Source organism: Triticum urartu, chromosome 5 (assembly GCF_003073215.2).
Source record: "Triticum urartu cultivar G1812 chromosome 5, Tu2.1, whole genome shotgun sequence".
Taxonomy (NCBI): Eukaryota; Viridiplantae; Streptophyta; class Magnoliopsida; order Poales; family Poaceae; genus Triticum; species Triticum urartu.
Window position 1 is genome coordinate 484,724,533 of NC_053026.1, and position 22,684 is coordinate 484,747,216.

The 22,684-nt window shown below is 47.1% G+C and overlaps 3 protein-coding genes across 3 annotated transcripts; all 3 read right to left on the reverse strand.

Moving 5' to 3' along the window:
• Positions 1-6,336: 6,336 nt before the first annotated feature.
• LOC125507205 lies at positions 6,337-9,105 on the reverse strand. The gene is made up of 4 exons (XM_048671859.1): positions 9,033-9,105; positions 7,174-7,514; positions 6,930-7,073; positions 6,337-6,817 (listed from the first exon to the last, which is right to left on the reverse strand). The coding sequence occupies exons 1-4, from the start codon at positions 9,103-9,105 to the stop codon at positions 6,434-6,436; spliced, it is 942 nt and encodes a 313-aa protein (XP_048527816.1). The 3' UTR covers positions 6,337-6,433.
• Positions 9,106-11,636: 2,531 nt separating this feature from the next.
• LOC125507206 lies at positions 11,637-14,585 on the reverse strand. Its single transcript, XM_048671860.1, has 4 exons — positions 14,474-14,585; positions 12,884-13,758; positions 12,677-12,830; positions 11,637-12,026 (listed from the first exon to the last, which is right to left on the reverse strand). Exons 1-4 carry the CDS (start codon positions 14,498-14,500, stop codon positions 11,637-11,639), a joined length of 1,446 nt encoding a protein of 481 aa, XP_048527817.1. The 5' UTR covers positions 14,501-14,585.
• A 5,091-nt stretch (positions 14,586-19,676) lies between these two features.
• On the reverse strand, positions 19,677-21,252 carry LOC125556401 (ornithine decarboxylase-like). The gene has a single exon (XM_048719144.1). It carries the CDS (start codon positions 21,051-21,053, stop codon positions 19,821-19,823), a length of 1,233 nt encoding a protein of 410 aa, XP_048575101.1. The 5' UTR covers positions 21,054-21,252; the 3' UTR covers positions 19,677-19,820.
• Positions 21,253-22,684: the final 1,432 nt, after the last annotated feature.

The following is a 22,684-nucleotide window of genomic DNA, read 5'->3' on the forward strand; positions in this document are numbered from 1 at the left end:
CACACACGGAGGTTGTCCCATGGATCGGTGACGTGGCGCGGCACAACGATCGATGACGTGGCGAAGGGGCCTATGCCGACGGCTGTGCCGTAGGCATACCTCTGCCATAGATAAATTTAAAAATTAAGTAAAGTAAACATATGACAGCCGTCGGCATACCTCTGCCATAGATAAATTTAAAAATTAAGTAAAGTAAACATATGCCGACGGCAAGGCCGTCGGCATACCTACGCACACACGGATCGATTACGTGACGTGGCACACGGATCGTTGACGTGGCAGAGGGGCCTATGCCGACGGCTATGCCGTAGGCATACCTCTGCCACAGATATGCCGACGGCCGCCGTTACCACCCGCCGGCGTAGGTTCAACGTCGTCAAATGGTCAGCGCTGACCGGGCAGGTGGACCCGTGCTATGCCGACGGCCTGACCTATGCCGACGGGCCCCGTAGGCGTATCTCGGGCGGTCCCGACGGCCTCGTCTATGCTGACGGCCCCGTCGGCATAGATGGATGTATGCCGACGGCTTTTCTATGCCTACGGCCTATCCTTGGCCGTCGGCATATGTCCGGCGATGCCGACGGGGGCCGTCGGCATATATTTGGCCGTCGGCAACCCCAGTTTTTCTGGTAGTGAGAGTGGATGCTAGATTTCCTATGCAATGTAGTACAAACAATTCCTTAGGAAAGAATCCTATAGTGTCCAATCCTATGAATCAAATGACCAATGTAGAAAAAATCCAACAGATTCTAATTCTTTAGAAGCCCTATGAAATTCCTTTGAATAAAAGGAGTCCTTAACTTGAAATTACACATAGAACATCTGATAATTTATGATAACAAGCCATCTAGAGCTCAAACGACATGGCAGATGGCACTGGCTTCAGGGCTCCACAACAGTAAACCTTCCTTTAGGAGTAACATTTTTTTTGTGGGGGATTTAGGAGTAACATTTTACCCCAGCCTCCAGGTGCTTGCAAAGTGATGGCATAAAGTGCAATGCAATATATAGATAGACAGGGCATTGGAATTTATGTAGATTTTTACTACATAAAAAAACTTACGTATTCTCAGTACTTATGTACTCTAGTTGGAAACCTTGTACAAGTGAAACCTATATGGTAGGGCCACGGGACAGAGCCTTAATTTTAGTAAGTGTTCGATATTTTTTGGTCAATCTTGCCCGGTTCTGGTACAGGAGCAAGTTAGGGATGTTTTGGGAGTGACCAGTACAATGTTTGAGGAAAAGTATTTGGGTCTCCCAACCCCAGAGGGTCACATGTCCAAGGGGCGTTTTCAAAACCTTCAAACCAGTCTCACCAAACGCTTGGTTCAATGGGGTGACGGTCTCCTCGCACAACCAGGAAGAGAAGTGTTGATCAAATCTGTTGCACAAGCATTGCCAACATATATTATGGGCGTATTCAAATTACCGTACTCTGTATGTGATGATCTCACTAGGATGGTGAGGAATTTCTATTGGGGCTCTAGCAAAGGAAAAAGAAAGGTCCACTGAAGAGGGTGGGACTACTTGCTACAGCCTAAAAACAAAGGCGGTGTCGGCTTTCGTGATTTCCGTATGTTCAATCAGGCATTGCTAGCCCGTCAGGCATGGCGTTTATTGACTAGACCGGACAGCTTGTGTGCCCAGGTTCTAAAGGCTAGATATTACCCCCATGGCAACCTTGAGGACACGGTTTTCTCAGGTAATGCTTCGTCTTCGTGGCAAGCAATAAGTCATGGGCTGGATCTTCTGAAGAAAGGATTAATTTGGAGGGTTGGTAATGGGCACAGTATAAGGGTGTGGAGAGACAATTGGATCCCAAGACCGTACTCTTACAAACCAGTGTCGCAACAGGGCCGATGTCGCATCCGGTTTGTGTCCGGCTTGCTTAATGACAATGGTTCTTGGAATTTGGAGATACTGCGACGGTATTTTGTTCCAGCTGATGTGGAAGAAATCTTAAAGATAAGGGCGTCGCCCAGGCTCGGAGAGGACGTGATTTCATGGGGCCCTGGAAACCACGGAATTTTCACGGTCAAATCAGCTTATTCTTTGGCCTTTGATGAAGCTAACAGAGATAGGGCAGAGACGTCCAGTTCATCACCGGACGGTAGTAGACAATGCTGGCAATTCATTTGGAAGTGCAAGGTTGTGATAGCCTGGCTTATTAGGGATGATAGACTACTCATATCAATAAGGAATTCCTTCTTTTCCGGGAGCCCATTCAGACAGAACTCCAAAGTTAAGCGTGCTCAGCTTGGAGTAGTGTCAGGATGGGTGACCGACCGGGAAGTTGCTCCCGGGTGCGCACGAGTGAGGACAAAGTGCGCAGAAAAGACTAGTATTAATCTGTGGGGCCAGTCTAGATCCCGCCAGGAGTAACAACCACCGGCGGGTGTGTCCGGGGTGTTACAATTTGGTATCAGAGCCGAGCCTCACGGTTACACGGATGGTTGCGGAAAGGTGCACGGTCATGTTGTTCATGACGTTTGTGACCCGTCGTGGCACCCGGCATGGCACATGTACCGGACTGGATGCACAGACGAATGTGCCAAGAGGGAACGTTCCTGTGGCCTGACGAGGACGTCGGTTCCTCTGAGTGGGGGTGTATGTGATAGCCTGGCTTATTAGGGATGATAGACTACTCATATCAATAAGGAATTCCTTCTTTTCCGGGAGCCCATTCAGACAGAACTCCAAAGTTAAGCGTGCTCAGCTTGGAGTAGTGTCAGGATGGGTAACCGACCAGGAAGTTGCTCCCGGGTGCGCACGAGTGAGGACAAAGTGCGCAGAAAAGACTAGTATTAATCTGTGGGGCCAGTCTAGATCCCGCCAGGAGTAACAACCACCAGCGGATGTGTCCGGGGTGTTACAAAGGTACCCCCTACAGTGCGTAACTTTGCTTGGAGATTGGCGGTTGATTCTTTACCGACGTGGAAGAATAAGCATAAAATTGGTTTGGAGTTTCACGGTACATGTCCTGTATGCGGCATGGAGGAGGAGGACAACTTCCATCCTTTTATTCGTTGTCAGTTTGGACATGATCTATATGTTTCAATGGCCGCGAGTTGGCGCATCCCTGCACTGGAGTCTATACAGAACGTTGGGAAGGAATGGATTCTTCATGTTTTAGCCCCGCTGGATGAGGTTCAGAGATGCATGTTGCTGTTGATTTTTTGGAGGAGTTGGTTCGTTCGTAATGAGGTAACACATGCGAAGCCTGCTCCACCGTTGGCAGTATCCGTCAGCTTTCTTCAGAGGTATTTGGACGAGTTAATTGGCGTTAGAACTAATGCCCAGTGTGATCCAGTAAAAGGAAAACTAAGTATTTCTTATGACCTAGTTAATCTTAAAGGAAAGGCTCCTGTACAGGAGTCAGCCTGGATCCCGCCGCGCCCTGGATGGGTTAAGCTGAATACTGATGGTGCTTTCTCGTTGGTCGATGGAGCAGGTACTGGGATGATCTTACGTGATAGTGCAGGCAGTATAATTTTTTCAGCCTGCAGATCCCTGTTCTCTTGCAGGGATGCATTGGAATCGGAGCTATGCGCATGTATGGAAGGATTATCTTTTGCGACCCAAAGGTCGGACCTTCCGATAGAAGTCGAGATGGACTCAAGTACTGCAGTGGCTATGATCACAGGAGTGGAGACGGACCGGTCGATCTATGCTTCTCTGGTGGCAAAAATAAAGTACTTACTTAGTCTTCGGATTTCTTGTATTACTTTTGTCCCTCGGTGTCAGAATAAGGCAAGCGATAAACTAGCTAGTTTTGCTAGAGCCGAGGGTCGGACAATTACGTGGGTTGGGTCAGGCCCGGATGAGGTAGTGTCGATTGTCCAAGAGGATTGTAAGAACTGTATAATTGAGTAATGCAAGTGTTTTTCCCGCAAAAAAAAAGTGAAACCTATATGCACTTATGAGTATAAATACTATCGTTCCCTTGTCGAAGTGACATGCAAAAAAAACTTGCAGAAACCTGTTTATGGCGAGTACTTCAACAGCGTAGCAGACAGTGGCACTTGGTGGAAATTGATTCCTTTCCTAGTTCTGCTATTCTGACTCTGTATACTTGTTATGTGCGTATAACACCAGGTTACGGAGTCGGAGAGGATCCCAGTGATTCATCAGTTGCGAAATTTATCATTTACATTAGCAAGATATCTTTCGGCTTGGTCCTTAAACAAACGAGAGATAAGATCTACGTTTTGTTACTACTTATATTGTATTGTTGGACATTTCTACAGAGATCTTGGCCTGTGCAAGACATGGCAGGATGGGTGGTGACTCTCCATTAGACACTCGATCGAGTGAGAAGTCCATAACCGCGACTTGTCTCGAATAGACAGAGCATGGCACGCTAATCCATAATCGACTACACACCAGCTTAACAGGCCGGGGATCGGCCTCCAGAACAAAGTAGCAGTACAACAGTATTCGACTATTTGGCCACTGAGCGTCATATTTATCTTCAGAAATCTCCATGAAAAAGATTTTTCCGTTTTTGCTAACCACAAAGTAGTTTGACGCCCAAATAAAATGGACGTAGGTGGTAGGGCAGAAGCGGAGGGGCGCGGGCGGGCTACTGCACCGTGGTGTTGAATTCGCCGGCGATGGCGACGTCGATCCCGCTGCGTGGACATGAGCCCCATGAATCTGCTTTCTTCTCCCCTCTCTCTGCCCTGCTTCTCTTGCTGGCTCACAGTTTTCACCAAGAAGAAAAAATGAAGAAGATGCGTACGTCCCGCCGTCTCCAGAATCCGAAACCGTATGCGTTTCCTCGGCTTCCGTTTTCAACCACTACTAGTTATTTTTATATAGGGTCAAAAAAGAAAAAGAAAACCTAGGGTTTTGCCTACCGCCGCCATCCACCTCTCCTCCTTCCGAGCATCTACGGTCGCCGTCGCCGCCACCGCCAGCCCTCCGATGGAGGTGCCGCCGGTTTGGACAGCCGCCCGGGTCCAGGAGGATTTCATCAACTACTTCGAGTCCAAGTCGCAGTCGCAGTCGCACACGCCATGGCCGTCGAGCCTCGAGGTGCCCGTCTACGACCCCGCGATCTTGTTCGCCAACGCCGGGATGAACCAGTTCAAGCCGGTATTAATCCTCGGCACCGCCTCCCCCGATTCGCAGCTTGGCCGCCTGCGCCGCGCCTGCAACACCCAGAAGCGCATCCGCGCCGAAGCACAACGACCTCGACGACATGGGGAAGGAGGAGGCCGCCGTCGGGTATGCATGGGAGCGCCTATCGGATTCTTGCCTTCGCTCCCCCTTCTGATGTTAGTTTGTACCACCCTACTGTACCTCTGCATCAGGTTATGGATCGGTAAAGTTTAAGTGGAAAGTTGGGATCACCTTGGTGGTTTCAATGGCGAGTGAAATTAAGCTTCTGTTTTGGCGATGGTGATGTAAGTAGACAGTAAGCACGAGATGATGACGAGGGTCTGTGACTTGTGTATTGATCTTGTAACTTTTAGTTTTAATTTTGCACATGTTAATCCATTGGAGAGAGAGATGATATGCGAAGATATATACAAAGTTGCAGTGAGATTTTCATGTCAATCAGTTTTCGGGTGTCTTAATCGCCGTGAAATTTATGTCTATCAGCGGCCAGTCCTGTTTTGTTCAGTATCATCGCGCGCGTTCATCGGCCTATAACGACATACGCCCCTTCTATCTTTGTTTAGTGTGCAGTTTCAAAAATTTTATTCTAAAAGCATGCGACTTGTAGCCTATGTGCATGACGTTGTGGCACACACCATGTATGTTTCATAGCTTTGAACACAAGATGCATATTTTGGTAAGGCAGAGAGGCAGGTAGTGTAATTTCTCTATGTTACCAGAGAGGATACATGTACAAATGTCTTTTACTACATATGCACAAAGACAAAAATGCCATGTAGGTCTACGAATCAAGCATCAACCTTCCATCGTGGCCAACTGATACATGAGTAAGATATCATCACAAGACTGTGAACTTGGAACTAATATTGTTTCTACACAGCCAAACAGACTTGAGAACAACAGTGGCACCAACATAATGTGCATAATAAGAGAACAACAAGACTTAAGAGTACCCACTGGCCACTGTAACAAAAAAATATGCAGTAAAAAATAAAAAATGTGACAAGCTATGAGAAGGGATTCAAGGAAAGCAATCCTAGAACAGTCACAACCATACCATGTTTACAACAGACGATATCAAACTAAACAGAGTAATCATGCTCATACTAGTTTTTCTCCCAAAACAGCACTTGTGTCTCACTTCATATTTGAAAACACCCAGCAGATTCGAGAAAGCAATCCTTGACCCTCATCAAGCCCTTCAAAAAGTGGGAGTCTATCGGTTTCACCTTCACCTAAAGCGTTTAACATAGAAATTAACATATACTAGGACACTGTATGAGTATATTGTCGGATAACCTGTCATCTAAAGCTCAACAACATGGCACTGGCTGCAAGGCTCCACAACAGTGAACTTCACTTTCGGTGGAACAATTCCCTCGATGTATGTCTTGATAGCCAAGAGCCCACGACGAGCCTCCAAGATGGCATCCCTGCGCATGCAGAAGCATTTGCCAGATCTATTGACAGAACACCTAAGGTAATCATATCCTTCTGTGGCGTCCAATGTAAGACACTCAAGTGACTCTGAACTCTCAAGAATATGACATGTTAGCTCAACCAAGCTCTTTGCAGAGGAGAAACCAGCAATAGTCACATTCCTGAGCTTGTCATGGCACTGCTTCGGCATCCGCCTCCGACCTGAAGGATCTGCCAAAATGGATGGATGTTGCATGCTTGCCTGGAACCCCTAAAGATGTAAAGCAAAGACATATGAATTGAAGGTTCCACCATAGTTACGTGATCTATTTTAAGGGCAGGATCTGGAAAGGAAGATATCTTTGCAGGGTGAACAAACTTACATTCAAGAAGAACGTCTCCAAGGAAGGAGAAGCATCAAAAAACGATATAAGAGAACAATAATCATAGGCTGGGGCTGCAGCAAGTTTAACAGTCAAGTGCTTGAGGAATGGAAATTTGCTACCGACCATCGGTGTATTGACCATCTGCATAAATAACTCAGATTAAAAATGCAAGTGCATGGCTACTGTAATATCATAATACCCATTTCAGTAGTCCATTGTCACCAGAAAGTTCGTAGTATACCTCAAAATATGAAAATACAGAAAGTGTTTCAAGATTTGGAAAGGTGGACGGAAGATTGGCACGAGCCTCACAGACAGCACCATGACAGTGCATGTCTAGGGTCTTCAATTGCAATGCTTCTCCAAACGAGAGTTGTACTAGCCACTCACCAGTAAACCAAAATTTGGATAAACATTGAGCTTCAATCTCTATTGTCTGCAGCCTCTTACATGCAGACACTTCAAGGGTGATGAGCCGCTGCAGCAGGGAAGGTATCTTCAGTCTAATTATCTTGCTGCAATGGCTGAGTCCCAACTGCTGCAAAGCAAAAGAATTGGCTAGAAGGCAGGCTAGCTCATTTCCTGTAATATGGACATAACACAGCCTAATTTGAGTCAAACTTCTCAAGCCAAGTCCGACTGTTGGACAGAACACACACCTGGAAAGGAACAGACACCGAATCGAGTTTCCACTTCCTTCAGATAAAAGTGACCATGGGAAGTTGTACCTTTTATGGCCCATAGAAGGAATAACAGTGAGTTCTTCAATCCCAGGTGTGACGGCAATCTGAAGCCAGCGATCAAGAAAACATGCCCTGGTCTTGTTATCATAGAACTCAATTCTGACTTCCTTCACACCAATGCCTGGGTGTTCTATCCAAATTCTGTCAACTTTGTAGGTGAGATCTCTTGATTTACCATCCTTTTCACACACATCTTCATCCATGCCTAGTGTCTTTTTACTGAAGGTGAGGCTGGTACGGCGTCTCCAGGAATGCATAAAGGTATGCTAAACGCAGGCAGCTCGAGCAGCACCTCGCATCGGCATTAGTGAATGTATATGCCACCAGATGTCCTACATGCCATGCACACATGCGGAGAGAGAAATAGAACATAAGCAAATGATCACTATAAATTAGAAATAAAACATAAACATGCGGAGAGAGAAATAGAACATGTCATCTTCATCACTATAAATTAAACGTACAAAAAAAATCAAAAGGTTCAACATAGATAATTTACTTGCAGCACAGTTCTTCTGTCATCAGCATCTTATCACATACCTCCGGAAGAATCGGCAGATATTTCATTCTTTTGCCACCTTCAGAACTACCATCTTGCTGGAGGGCTGGTGACTTTCTTTTAGACACCGAAGCGATCGATCCACCTGCAACACACGATGCATAGTCATAGACAGCCTGCGTATTGACAGAAGAAACCAGCAAACTCAAACACACGGAGGCACACGGTGAAATCCACTATGTTTCTCCCATTCAATTTTGGTCAACAAATACTCCCTTCATTCCCTTATACAAGGCCACTATAAAAAATACATTTTGCATCTATACAAGGCCACTAACAGTAACCGAGGCTTTAATGATATTTTCTCGTACTAGCAACTTATTTAATACTTGCATGCATGTAGTCATAATGGCACCGTGCTACTTCCTTCTCATTCTTTCCTTGCATGCATGCAGACGTATTAATGATCCCAGTTAACAAAAAGAAAAGTTGGCTTGCAAAGTAGTCATTAAATTTTTATCTAGATACCTGTAATTTGACTTTGTGACCTTGTATAAAGGAATGGAGGGAGTACTAACAATCTCAGTAATATCCTTTAATTTATTGCTGGTGAGAGCTCAAATATTATTTGTTCGAAAGTAAACAGGTATACGAGCAAAAGGAGAGAATAATCTTGCTATCCACCAAAGCAAGAATTCACGCCCAAACGCGAACGGGATCTGGCATGCCAGCCGTGGAGCAATATCGAATAAGACTATCCCCTTCTCGGAAGGGGGACAGCATACGAGGGCACGCATGTACAGAATATCGGCGGAGGGGGGCGAGGGAGCTGAGAGAGAGGCGGCGGCGGCGGCTTACCATGGGCTCGCGTTTGCCGGCGGCGCCGCTCCCGCTGCATGGAGATGATCCGCTGCAGCGCCGGAAGCCCCATGGGCGATTCGACGCCGACGATGCCGCCCTTGGCCGAGGCACGAAATCCGTTTCCCTCTCTCCCCCGCCGCCTGTGTCGATGGCGCGATTTGTTTTTCACCGGAAAAAGAAGAGCCCGAATCTAAACCTCGAGTTTGAATCCAGAAAGCGCGAGGTGGATGAAATCGCGCCGGCGCCCAAAAGTCCAGGAGGAACGCGACTACGCGAGGCTTTTGGCCGCTGCACAAGTGGGTCCTCCCAAAACATGTGAGCAGGCAATAGTTTGGCTTCTCCCTATGGGTAAAACACATGGGCTGTCACTGAAAATTGAGATATGGATTTAGTTTGATCGCTGTATTATGGCTAAACTAGGTTTTATAACAAAAGGTTAATATTTTTTACCACATGTTGTGTGACAACAAAAGGTTAATAATTTGTTTCGGCCGACCGACCGAAACTGGCATCTTTTCTTAAATGCGGTTCCTTAGGGTCCGATTCATTAAAAAAGGATAGTGTTGTCAGGTTAATTAACGGAAACCCGGACAAAAACCATTACAACACGCCCGGCTAACCTGGAACCAACAAGACCACACACACCGTCGAGAAGAGGGCACCGTTGAGTCTGCATGCATTGTTATCGTCATCACCTCTCCCCGAGCAAGCGACTTCGACTTTGCCGCAGACGACCCGTCAAGACCCCTTCGAAAGAACGACACACGACGACCTTGTCAACCATAGCCAAACAATCGACCGCAGACGTCGAGGACCGGCAGCTCCGATTTTGCTGATGCGCTTCACTGGAGAAAGTTGCACGCCTCGCACTGACCTAGCCCAGCACAACCTCCGAAGAGCATTGTCTACTCAAACCACCCTCATGGAGTCATCCTTGTCGCAGGGGCCCCGCTGCACGCAGCTCCGACTTCTCTATCACAGTAAGAAACTAGCATAGACACACTCGTTGGTCAACCGGGTCGTCGTTATTAGAAGGACAAGCCATGACCCAGCTCCACACTCCATCATCGTCGTCTCCACACGCATCGCAACGCCAACCACTCGCATCACCGGTTGGGCACCTGCCAACTGTGAGCCGTGCACGTCCAGCCCAATTGAAAGGGCAGGGAAGAATCACCGGTCTTCAAAGCAGTGCCCTAAAGAGGGAAACACCGTTGAGACGACGTCGTTGCCCGACTCAAATGGGTCTAGGCTTTCGCCTGAAGAATAAGATCCGAGGATGGAGTGGGTCGAAGAACTCAACGATAGTGCCTTGAAGAAGGGGAATGACGCCTAAAGGCGCCGCCACCGCCGGCCAGCCATAGCCGGGCAAAGCTTGTGCTCAGAGCAGACCCGATGAACACCCTCGCGCAGCCGGCAGAAACCGGCCTGAACTTCTGCTGACCCGCACATCCCTGCATAGCCACGACGCCATCGCCACACAAGGTCCACCACAACACACTTCCCCCTAGCTGTCGTAGCTGAGGCACCAGGATGACCAACCCTCCGGCAGACGCGGACGAACCGGATCCAGCCAAAGAGCAACCGGACCTGGCGCCCCTTGACGCAGCACCATGACCACCAGCATGAACTAGATCGAAGAAGAACGACTAGAAGGCAAACAGGGAAACGGGCCACCACCCTCGCCCCTATTCACTGGGAAGGATCTGCAGGCCCCCAGCCCTGGAGCCTACCGACGACGTCTCCACGGCCGCCACCCGCCAGAGATGCAACCTTGTGGTCGCCACACCCCATAGCCGCAGTGCCGCGCCACAAGGAGGTGAGCCTCCGCCACCACGAGATCCTATCGCTGCTGTCCGCCGCCGGCCGGGCATAGCCCGACGGTGGCGAGGGAAGGTAGGGAGGCGGCGCTCGATCTGGATCTGCCCATGCTGCCATGGAGGCGACGCGGGGGACGGGTGTTTCGGGACACTCAATCTGCGGCATCGCCATTCTTGCTACAATCCGCTTCACGCCTTCAAATGAATTGTTACAACCGGTAACACGGCGAGCTGCAACAGGCAGCATTGCGAGCTGAATGAATTGCTACAACCGGTAAAAGGCGGGCTGGAACAGGCAGCATCGCGAGCTGCGTTGGCTCAGCAGCAAGACGACTTTTATGGAACCAGTCGATTTTGTTGTAATCGACAAGGCAAGATATTGCAACGGTGAGCTGCGGAGCGTCAGCACCAGCGAATGGCATAACAGTTCAAAATGGTGAAGGGCATAATAAAGAGAACAAAAAGAGTTAAGAGTACTCGCCGTAACAAAAAAACAAAAATATTCAGTTCAAAAAGATGTGACAAGCTACGAGATGGGATTCAAGGAAACCAATCCTAAAACAGTCACATCCGGAACATGTTTACAACAGACGATATCAAACTAAATAGAGTAATCACGCTCATAGCGCGTCACACACTAACCAGTTGTTCTCCCAATACCACACTTAAGTCTCACTTCCCATTTGAAAACACCCAGATTTGAGAAAGGAATCCCTGGCCCTCATCAGGCCCTTCATAAAAGTGAGTCTATAGGTTTCACGTTCAGCTCAAGCCCTTGCATCTAGAGCTCAACAGCATGGCACCGGCTGCAAGGCTCCACAAGAGTGAACTTCACTTTAGAAGGAACAATTCCCTCGATGTACGTCCTGATGGCCAAGAGCCCTCGACGAGCTTCCACGATGGCATCCCTGCCCATCGGGCTACAATAGCATTTGTCAGATCCGTTGACAGAACACATAAAGACACGATTTCCATCGGTGGTGTCCAATGTAAGATACTCAAGTGACTTTGCACTCTCAAGAATGTGACATGTTAGCTCAACCAAGCACTTTGCAGAGGAGAAACCAGTAATAGTCACACTCTTGAGCTTGTCATGGCGGTGCTCCGGCATCTGCCTCGTACCTGAAGGGTCTGTAAAAATGGAGGGATGCCGCATGCTGTTCCACACCACCTAAATATGAGAGGCGAAGATGTATGAATTAACAGTTCCGCCATAGTTAAGTGATGTGGAATTAACAGTGCCACTCCAACTTTCCCGACCTCTTCGCCGAACTACAGGCCTCCCCGCTTCCATCTCGCCACATTAGGTGGCTTGAGATTGGGGTTCTCGCGTGGACGCTTTGGACCATTTGCAATAAACTTGTGATTCAGCGCTCCCCTCTCCGACGCTCTACTGACGCCCGTCTGGTTACTTGCAGCTCTGGCGGCCGCTTAGCCGCCCTCGGGACCGGGACGCCATCTCCGCCTTCATCGCCGACCTCCGCTCGATGGCCATCCGTCTGTCGCCGCCCCCTCCGCCGCCTCCTCCTGAGCCTGATTAGTCGTGTGTTGCTATCCAGCTCCGGCTACGGCCTTGGCCCTGGCTGAGCTGTCTTTCTATGTTGTGTTGCGTTTTTGGGCTTGTTGAGCTGTGCCCTCAGCAGAACCTCTGGACCTTATTTGTGCGACTTGTGTGTGTGTGTTGAACTAGTCTTGTATGTGCTCCTGGCAGTTTGCTTTATTTATAAAGCGGGGCGAAAGCCTTTTTCGGTATAGTTAAGTGATATATTCGAAGGGTGGGATCTGAAAAGGGAGATATCTTTACAGGGCGAAGAGACTTACATTCAGGATGAATGTCTCCAATGAAGGAGAAGCATCAAAAAATGATATGAGAGAACAATAATCATAGGCTGGGGGCGCAGCAAGAACAACAGTCAAGTGCTTGAGGAATGAAAATTTGCTACCAATCATTGGTGTAGTGACCATCTGCATAAAGCTTGGATTAAAATTATGCAAGTGCATGGCTACTGTTGTAATATCATGATACACAATTTTAGTAGTCTATAGTCACCAGAAAATTCGCAGTATACCTCACAATGTGAACATATAGAAAGAGTTTCAAGATTTGACAAGCTGGATGGAAGATTGGCACGAGCATAACAGAGAGCACCACGACACTGCATGACTAGGGTCTTCAACTGTAATGCTTCTCCAAACGAGAGATGTGCTAGGTGGTCACTGATAAACCGAAAATTGGAGAGACATTGAGCTTCGATCTCTATTGATTGCAGCCTCTTACAGTTAGACACCTCAAGGGTGATGAGTCGCTGCAGCAGGGAAGGTATCTTCAGTCTAATAATCTTACTGCAATACATGACTGCCAAATGCTGCAAAGCAACAGAATTGTCTAGAAGGCAGGCTAACTCATTTCCTGTAATACGGACATCAAACAGCTCAAGTTGAGTCAAACTTCTCAAACCAAGTCTGACTGTAGGACAGAACACACACTGGTAAAGATTCAGACACCGAATCGAGTTTTCACCTCCTTCAGATAGAAGTGAACATGGGAAGTTGAACTTTTGTTTGCTCACAGAAGGAATAACAGTGAGTTCTTCAATCCCAGGTGTGACGGAAATCTGAAGCCAACGATCAAGATAATAGGCCCTGGTCCTGTAATCATAGAACTTAATTTTGACTTTCTTCACACCAATGCCTGGGTGTTCTATCCAAATTTTGTCAACTTTGCCGGTGAGATCTTTTGCTTTTCCATCCATTTCACACACACTATCATCCATGCCTAGTGTTTTTCTACTGAAGGTGAGGCTGGTATGGAGTCTCCAGGAACACATAAAGGTACGAGAAACGCAGGCAGCTCGGGCAGCATCTCGCATTGGCATTAGTGAATGTATATGCCACCAGATGTCCTGCATGCACACACGCGGGGACAAAAATAGAACTTAGGGAAATGGTTATTTCAATCGGGCAAAGAAAACATAATTAGACACTTCAATTCCAATGCCCTATCTACCTTTGTATTGCATTGCACGTTGTGCAACCACGTGTATGAAGTGCATTGTTTAAACGATATAGAAGTTACTCTGCTAAAAGTCCAATTAACACAACAAAGATAGTGGACTGTAGCGGTCCGTACTTATTTACTATGAGTGAAACTATTGCCCTATAGTAGAATTGACATATAAAAGGAAAATCATGTAGAGACTTGTTTACAGCAAAGTACTTCAATAGTGTACCAGAAGTATCCCACGTTTATGCCCTTTCGTGAAAAATGATCGTTTTCCCAGTTATGCTACTCTAGACATGGATAGATGTCATGACTCTATGTTCACTCATCTGTGGCTATGATCATGTGTTTTAGCTAAATTCAAATGATTGTATAGAATGCCCCAATGTCTATGCAGTTTTCACCTTTTTCTACAAGAGAAGAGTATGCCCAAAGAAAAGGGATGTTTTGATCATGTTACAAGGCAGCAAATTTAAGTTTCATGTTTATAAATTAGCCATACAAAAAAGAAAAGGCTAGATAGAGAGCCTTACTCAGCCCGAGATATTTTTTATTCATAAATGATAATTCATGTGCAGCATATATAGGTCTTCCGTCATTAGCATCTTATCACGTACCTCCGGAAGATCTGGCAGATATTTCATTCTTTTGCCACCTTTAGAATTACCATCTTGTTGGAGGGCTGGTGACCTTGTTTTAGGAACTGAAGCGATCGATCCATCTGCAACACACGACACATAGTCATACCCCCATAGACAGCACGCGCATTGACATAAGAAAAACAGCAAGCTCAAACAAACTGAGGCACGTGCAGAAATCCAATTTGTTTCTCTCATCCAACTTAATTATGCTCAACAGTACAAATGAATTCAGAGATTTCATTTTGCTGTTGTCGAGGATCCGAATTTTATTTGCTAAAAAATAAGCAGGTGTACTGAACAAGTAAGAACTCGAGAGCAAGAAACCCCAAAGGGGAAGCATTCAGTTGACCATACATATCCCTAGAGATCTTGTCGATGCTGTCCAAACAGATCTAGTTCGTCGGACTTGGTATTTTATTTTCCTAGCAATCTCCTCCACACTATTCTTCTTTTAAGAAGAAACAGGTGGGCATTTTGGAACCAAAAGTTGCTAGTAGTACCGTATAATCAACGAAACGAGAGGATAATCTTGCTATCCACCAAAACAAAGCAAGACTTCACGCCCAAACGAACAGAATCTGGCATGCCAGCCGTGGAGAAACATTGCATACTCTTCTCGGGCGGGGGAGAGCCTCACAGGACACGCGCATACAGCATATCATTCGGCAGAGAGAAGCGGCGGCGGCGGCTTACCACGGGCTTGCGCTTGCCGGCGGCGCTGCTCCCGCTGCATGGAGATGATCCGCTCCGGCGCCGGAAGCCCCATGATCGATTCGACGCCGACGCCGACGCCGCCCTTGGCTGGGGCACGGAATCCGTTTTCCCCTCTCCCCTTCCTGTGTCGATCGCGCGATTTGCTTTTTCACCAGAAACAAAATAAAAAAAGCGGACGAATCTGAACCTCGAGTTGAATGCAGGAAGCGGGAGGCGGACGAAATCGCGGCGGCACGAGTTTGGTCACTCACAAGTGGGTCCTCCTAAAACATGTGAGTGGGCAATATTTTGACTTCTCCCTGTGGGTAAAATGGAAAAAAAATTATATGAGATCAGGTCTCACGGTTAGCAGGTGAGACCCGTCCTGATGGATGACACGTGACATTTACAAATCACAAAGCATCTAATCTCTTCCCCCTGATTTTAAGTGGGGGGTGGGGGATGCTTTGTGATTTGTGAATTCCACGTGTCATTCATCAGGATGGGTCTCGCGTGAGACCTGGTCTCATAGAATTCTTTTCCGGTAAATGCATGGGCTGTTACAGAAAATTATGGTATGGATTTAGTTTGATCCTTGAATTACGAGATCTTGGCTAATCTAGGTTAAACTAATGTTAAGGATATCGTTTATCATTAGTGTCTCGGTCTGTTGGGGATTATAAATTAATCAGAAATCGGCCAGTTAATCGATTTTATCGGTCGCCTATTAATCGATCATTTTTTGCAAATCTCGGGTTCCCGACACTAAAATATGCTATATTAAACATCAAAATAATATTCGACAGAAATGTTTCCTTGATTCCTACCCTTTGAACCCTCGTATAATGACAAACAAAATGTGAAAATAGTACATATTGCATAGCAAGGTCCACAAAACACAAATAAACATAGTTTTTGTAAACATAATATTAGGAATAGGCCTGATTTATCAATGCATTTCCTGATAAATCGCTTGTTAGAGTGATAAATCGACCCAGATGATAAACAACGAAGATAAGACATAATCTTATCGGTCACCGCATGAGTAGCGATAAATCGTTGAATCGAAAGATTTTTTTGAACAGTAAACAAAAATTGACAAAATACAGACACAGGCTCGTATATACGCACATACACTCCACAACTATCCATATGAACACCTCTGAGAGACTCAGTCGACACATCATCTTAAGATATACACAAGTGGGTCCTCCTAAAACATACGAGTAGACAAGCAACCAGAAAAAAAAAGATCAAACAAAGTGGTATGCACAAATCTACAGATAAAGAAATAATTCATCACAAGATAAACATCACCGCTAGGAATACATCAGATAAACAATAATCATGTAGGGCACCTTATATGTCTATTGTATTGAACATTTAAAATATCAAGATGAAGACAATACAATTTTGGCAACTGTCATGAACCTGTAGTCCAGGGGGAGGACTACTCACAACTCATCTTGGAGTGTGAGGATATTGTTGATGATGATGGAGACGGCTTCCCCCACTGGCAGAGTTCCGGATCAAAGCTGGGAACGAAGATCACCTCTGAAATGCGATGTAGCAGTGGCAAAAAATGCTCATAATTAGGGTGAAGTTTTGCGGGTATATGTGGACCATTGGGCACTGGAGGTGAGCCATGGGGTCCCACATGCCAAAGAGGCCCCATGTAGACACCTAGGGCCGAGGGGCATCTACACCAGCGCCTAGGAACCTGGGAGGCCCTCAGGTGCTAAACTTTGGCCCCCGGTCTCTTCTGGTGTGAAACTTCCTGAACTATTTTTGTTCTTCTTTTCTTGGATTTCTCGGGATTTTTCTAAATTACAAAAACTGCAAACTAAAAAAATAACAAATACTTGGCACTTGATTAATATGTTAGTCCAATGAAAATTAATAAATAAATATGCTCATAGTGTATGTAATTGATAACAATACATCATGAATCTTATAAAAACCATCGATACGTTTAAGATGTATCAGATATCTGGAGCAGATGCTTGCACTGAGGTGTCTTAACTAAAATGATTAACTTTCTATAAATAGGGATGTTTTCATATAGGTTCCCAATCCTGCCAAAGGTTTTATGGTTAAATCCTTATATCAACAATTGTATTCTCATCTTCCCTTTGATGCTTTCTCTTGGTTGCTGCTAAAACATAGTATTAAATCAGAGACGTACTTTTGCATCGTGGGTGGGTGAAAATAAATATATTTGTTGTGCTCGTTGTCGGTGTGAAAACCGGTAGACCTCAGGGTAGGGGGTCCCGAGCTGTGGATCTCGAACATATGGTAACAGAAACAAGGAGACGATGTTTACCCAGGTTCGGGCCCTCTCGATGGAGGTAAAACCCTACTCTTGTTTATATTTGAGATAGATGTATCGAGTACAGAGTTGATCTACCTCGAGATCTTTAGATGTGGTCTAACTCTAGGGTTAGGTGAATGATATTGCGTTGATGTCCCCTCTACGGGCTAAACCCTTTGACTTATATACACGCTAGGTAGGGTATCTTGGGTTACAAGGTTGGTATCTTAGCGTGGAGACGGTAGGAGAAGTCTTGGAGTATACGACAAGTCTTCAACGGATCCAGTCCTGATTGCGCCCCGTCATGCAGCTTCCGTAGTCCACCTCGAGAAGAATGAGGGCCCATCAGCCCAATTCGAGGAGCATGGGCCTACTAGGTTAGTACCCCCTAGTTCAGGACACCGTCACTCGTGATGAATCAATTGCTCACCTCTTCTTTGGATATCGTTGGCAAAGTTCATTTGAAGTGTTATCCAGTGAGGTTTTCAAATTCATATGCTTCCATCTAACTTAAATCAATATGTTACATTGCTTGCACGCCTCCATCCAGGACAGAGGAAACAATGGCTATTGGGTTAGCCACAGTGATATGGGTTATCTCGAAGATACACAACAAAGCATTCATCGTGTAGTAGTTTGTTGATCGTTGTTTTGATCGCTTTTGGGGTTTTTTTTTCTCGCTCATGCATAGCTTTGGTCTTGTATGACTTTGCTCTTGTCGGTGTATTTTTTATGTGTGTGCGTAAGTGTTGGTTGTGTGCACCCTACTTATGCAGAGGCCGAGTGTGTGCTCATTGTGTTTGTATCCGCTTGATACTTCATTTTGATTAAATAAAATCCACCCTTTGTCGAAAACGCAACAAAGTGTGCATCTAGAGAGAAATCTCACGTGACCTATACTCTACTATTCATTTGATTTTGTTGATTTACAAAAGGAAACAGTAGTGGTGGCTCTCCGGCAAGGATTGACAAAACACACAGATGTGGCAATCGAGGTGTTTGATCGTGCAAGAGGATAGGCATGTCTGGAGCGACGCGTCACAAACACCTGATGGAGCACATCGGTGGAAAAACTCTGGCGGTACAATTACTTCAGCCGCCTGTGAAACAAAATGCTTCTTTAGTATGTTTGAAAACTATGTAGTTTCATCATATGGGAAGTTGTTTTGTATGTAGGTGTTTCCCTCCACCTTGCTATTTCGAGCTTTACTTTATTTTGATGCTTAGTTGATGCCTGATGTTTATGTTGATGATTTCAATGACGAAACCGAGGAGCAATCCCTTTCTTCAAGAAAACAATGGGGAGTTTGGTCGCCACATTTACCCCACGTGGCAGATCGGTTGTGATCTACCGCAAGGTGGCATGCAAGTGAAACTTAGAGTGTGGCGCAGGGTACATATGATATCAATAGTTACCCCACCTCCCCTACAACATCAAGTAGACCAAGGGAAGGAAAAGCCACATTAAGAAGGCAAGAAAAGAAGGTGTTTGCGCTGCCATGGTCTGGATGGCCCTGCTAACCATACTACTGAAACTAATAGAGAAGGTAATCGTTTAGACTACTATACACCAACAATTATTCCCTAAATCCAAACTCGTCGGCCCTGGTAGACTCGACCCAACCCAACATATCAGCTAACCTAACAACCACACCTTTAACGCAAGCGTGCTTCATGCCGACTAAACATTTGCTAACTTGGGAAGTTATATATATTATGTGCTCTTTCCACTTTTGTGATGTTCTTAGCTAGTTTTATGTACGACCTATTGGCCTATGAGCTTGCTCCAGCTCTTAGATGCTAGTTTTATCCGAATCATGCCATTTCCAACTTAATTATTCAAAGTTACATATTATGTGCAGTTGCCAACTTGCCATATTGTGAGAGGATGGATTTTTGTATTATTGAAAATGAGCCTGGTCGGTGGTTAATAATGTACAAGTTGACGGTTTATTTTTTATCTTTAATTTAACTTTTAATGGGCTTGCGGATGAATGGGAGGGAAAGATAAATATACTCTACTTGTGTGTGACGCTGAGCTCGGTCAGTGTTTTTAGGTCTTGGTTAGTTCTATTTAGATCATGCCATTTCCTCCTTTATGGGAAGTTATATATTATCCGTAATCCGTCGGCTGTCAAACGAATGTGAGCCCTTAAAGCTTGGAGGGGACACGAGCTTAATTACAAGCGAACTCTTTTTATACGAATAAATTACAAAAATACATGAAACTTATTAACATGTGTGGCACGTTCATTCGCCAAAAAAGGAAAAGAAAAAAAACATGTGTGGCGCCTTGTCCATATTTTAGTTGTTTCTGACCTAGCTAGAGTAGGCCAAGAATGTGGTAAGGTCGGACATGGAGAAGCCGTTGAAATGGGAGCCGGAGCCGATGGAGTAGGCGCCCATGTCGTCGAACACGAGCCAGTCCCCCACGCTCATCTCCGGCAGCCGGTAGCCGGTGACCACCGTGTCGAGCGAGTCGCAGGTCGGCCCGAACACCGTCGACGTGTACGCCTCCTCGCCGGCGCGTGGGGTGGCGAGCGGCCTCGGGCGCGGCACGTAGTCGTCCATGAGGACGCAGTTGAGGGAGCCGTAGAGTCCGTCGTCGATCCAGTACTCCCGCACCTCGCCGCGCGTGCGCTTCCCGATGACGCGCGCCGCCAGCGTGAAGGCCTTCTCGGCGAAGTACCGTCCCGGCTCGCCGATGACCTCCACGCACGGGAGGTCGCCGAAGTGCTCTGCCAACGCGTCGCGGATGACCGCCGCCGCCTCTTCGAACGCGGTGCCTCCTGCCATGAAGCCGCCGCCGACGTCGAGCACGCGCATGGGCGGCATGCCGAGGGCGGCCGCCGCGTCGAACGCCGCTCGCGCGGCCTCGATGGCCCCGCGGTACACGTCCGTGCGTGTCCCGCCGCTGCCGATGTGGAAGGACACGCCGGCCACGCCGAGGCCCGCGCGCTGCGCGGCGCGGAGCAGCGGCACCACCTCGTCGGTGCGCGCGCCGTACTTGGTGCCGAGGTCGACCTTGGCGTCGCCGTTGTCGGGGCCCTTGATGCGGAGGACGAGCTCGCAGTTCGGGTGGCAGCGCTTCACCTTGGCCACCTCCTCCTCGGAGTCGTACGTGGTGAGGTTGACGCCCACCCGCGCCGCGTACTCGATGTGCGCCTCGGGCTTGCACGGGTTGGCGTACACGATGCTCCCCGGCTCGACCCCGAGCGCGAGCACGGCCTCGATCTCCCGGCGGCTGGCGCAGTCGAACCCGGCGCCGAGGGCCGCCAGCGCGCCGAGCAGCGCCGGCTCCGGGTTGCACTCGACGGCGTAGTACGGCCGCACGTCGGGGAGCGCGCGGTGCCAGCGCATGTACAGGTTGATGACCCTGGCGAGGTCGAGGACGTAGAAGGCGCCGCGCACGCCGGAGCCGCCGGCGATGGAGCGCATGAGGCCGGCGACGGCGTGCTTCTCCTTGAGCGCGTCCCAGTTGTAGGGGAGCACCTGCTTGTCCTTCACCCCCGGCGCCACCAGCACCGCCTGCATGGGGCTGCTTCCGACCATGTCGACGACGACGATGTGATCACACCACACGTGAGTACGTAGTGCAAAGTGTGTGTACTATAGCCCTAGAAGATTTGTCAACCTAGCAAGCTTGCTAACCTAAGGTTGCTCGAGCTAGACGTCGACGCGATCGAGCAATGCAAGTTGAGTACCGATGCCAATGCAGATCGAGGAGGTCGATGGATGGCTTGGTCGAATGCTTAATTCTGTTGCCTGGCTGAGATGAACTGGGTGGGTGTGGCTTATATATAGCGTGCGCGGCCGGGGTTAGCTGACGGCGCCGCGGTCAAATGGACCATATAGACAAGCCATGCGACGCTGCGGCTGGGGCAGTTCCAGCACGCACGTACCTACGGGAGGTAGAGAACAGAGAGAGCGCGGGCGTTCGGCTTCGGTCAGCCCGGTCATTGTTCTTGCTACAGTCGGGTCCTTTTCCTACTTCAAACGGAAGCGGGAGTAGGTACATGCACCCCATTCCAACCACTATAAAAACACATGAGCTAGCATCTCGTCTTTTCCACTGCTGTTCCTTTCGTTTTTGAACAAGAAATAATTCTTTAATACCATTGGCACGTTTAAAATGATTTCTGAGGCCATTCCCAGTGCTCCTTGGTGTGTAGGTGTTTTTTTACTTGTAGTTTTCCGGATCTTTATTTGGAACTTGGATACTCGGTTCGCATTAATAAATGGTTGTGTGGATCATGTGATGCAGAGACCTTGGTGTACTTCTCCCTTTTGAAAAAAAAAGTGCTTAAAATGCCACTTTATCAAAAAATAATTGATGTGGCAAAACAATTAAGAAGAAGAGAGACCACTTTGGTGACTCCGAGAAAAAACAATGTCAAGTGCGCCGATCTATACAAAATGCCTACCAACAATTGCATGAATGAGTATAGTTGCTCAAAGCTAAGCACATATAAATTGGGGAGATAAGTTGCTAAGTCTTTTAGTGCACTTAGCACGCCACCTACGTTTAAAAGCTATAGTTGTACTATATGCCAATGCCATGCATGGTGGTTTTGGGCCTCCAACTGAACTCTGGCTGGCTCAGTCCACTGGTTGCTTCGTGTTGGGCCTTGCACCCGTTGCTTTGCATGGGTCAGGCCCACTTGTTGGTATCATAGGTGTTGGGTTTCTTTTTTTTTTTGCGAGGGAGGGTTTCTTTTTGGGCATGGAGGAACTTGTCATTTTGAATTTTGGGTTTAGGAACTCTTCTCAAGTAACAAAAATTGCCGAGTTCAAAAGCTTTGTTTTTTTTGCGGGTAAAAGCTTTGATAAATCTACTAGCTACTCCCTTATGTACTCATAACTCTTCCTTTCATTACAAAATCTAAAACGGTATCACCCAAGTGTCACAATTTCCACGGAATGGCATATGCCATGCACACTTGGTGCTGGAAAAGGTAAGCATGGAGTGCCCAGCAAATGTGTGCTAAGCGTGCTAGAACTGTGTGTCACCTAGAGCTGGCTTACTGAAGCTCCAAGTTTTCTGATCAGCAGACAACAGTCTCTTGGCTGATAGTTCAGCGAACACTCTTATTTGAATATCAATTTTGCTAAGTCTCAGTCGATGCTCTATTCCTTTGATCTTACACGGAGATTCGTACAAAAATAATATTTCTATTTTTTCT

Coding starts and splice junctions, on each gene's coding strand:
- LOC125507205 (XM_048671859.1), bottom strand. CDS start 9,105: ATGGGGCTTCCGGCGCTGCAGCGGATCATCTCCATGCAGCGGGAGCGG. Junction 7,515..9,032: donor CCGGCAAACGCGAGCCCATG/GTAAGCCGCCGC, acceptor TCCATATTACAG/GAAATGAGCTAGCCTGCCTT. Junction 7,074..7,173: donor CTGTATTTTCATATTTTGAG/GTATACTACGAA, acceptor TTATTTATGCAG/ATGGTCAATACACCGATGGT.
- LOC125507206 (XM_048671860.1), bottom strand. CDS start 14,500: ATGAAATATCTGCCAGATCTTCCGGAG. Junction 13,759..14,473: donor ATCTGCCAGATCTTCCGGAG/GTACGTGATAAG, acceptor GTGTGCATGCAG/GACATCTGGTGGCATATACA. Junction 12,027..12,676: donor TGGAGACATTCATCCTGAAT/GTAAGTCTCTTC, acceptor TCTCATATTTAG/GTGGTGTGGAACAGCATGCG.
- LOC125556401 (XM_048719144.1), bottom strand. CDS start 21,053: ATGGTCGGAAGCAGCCCCATGCAGGCGGTGCTGGTGGCGCCGGGGGTG.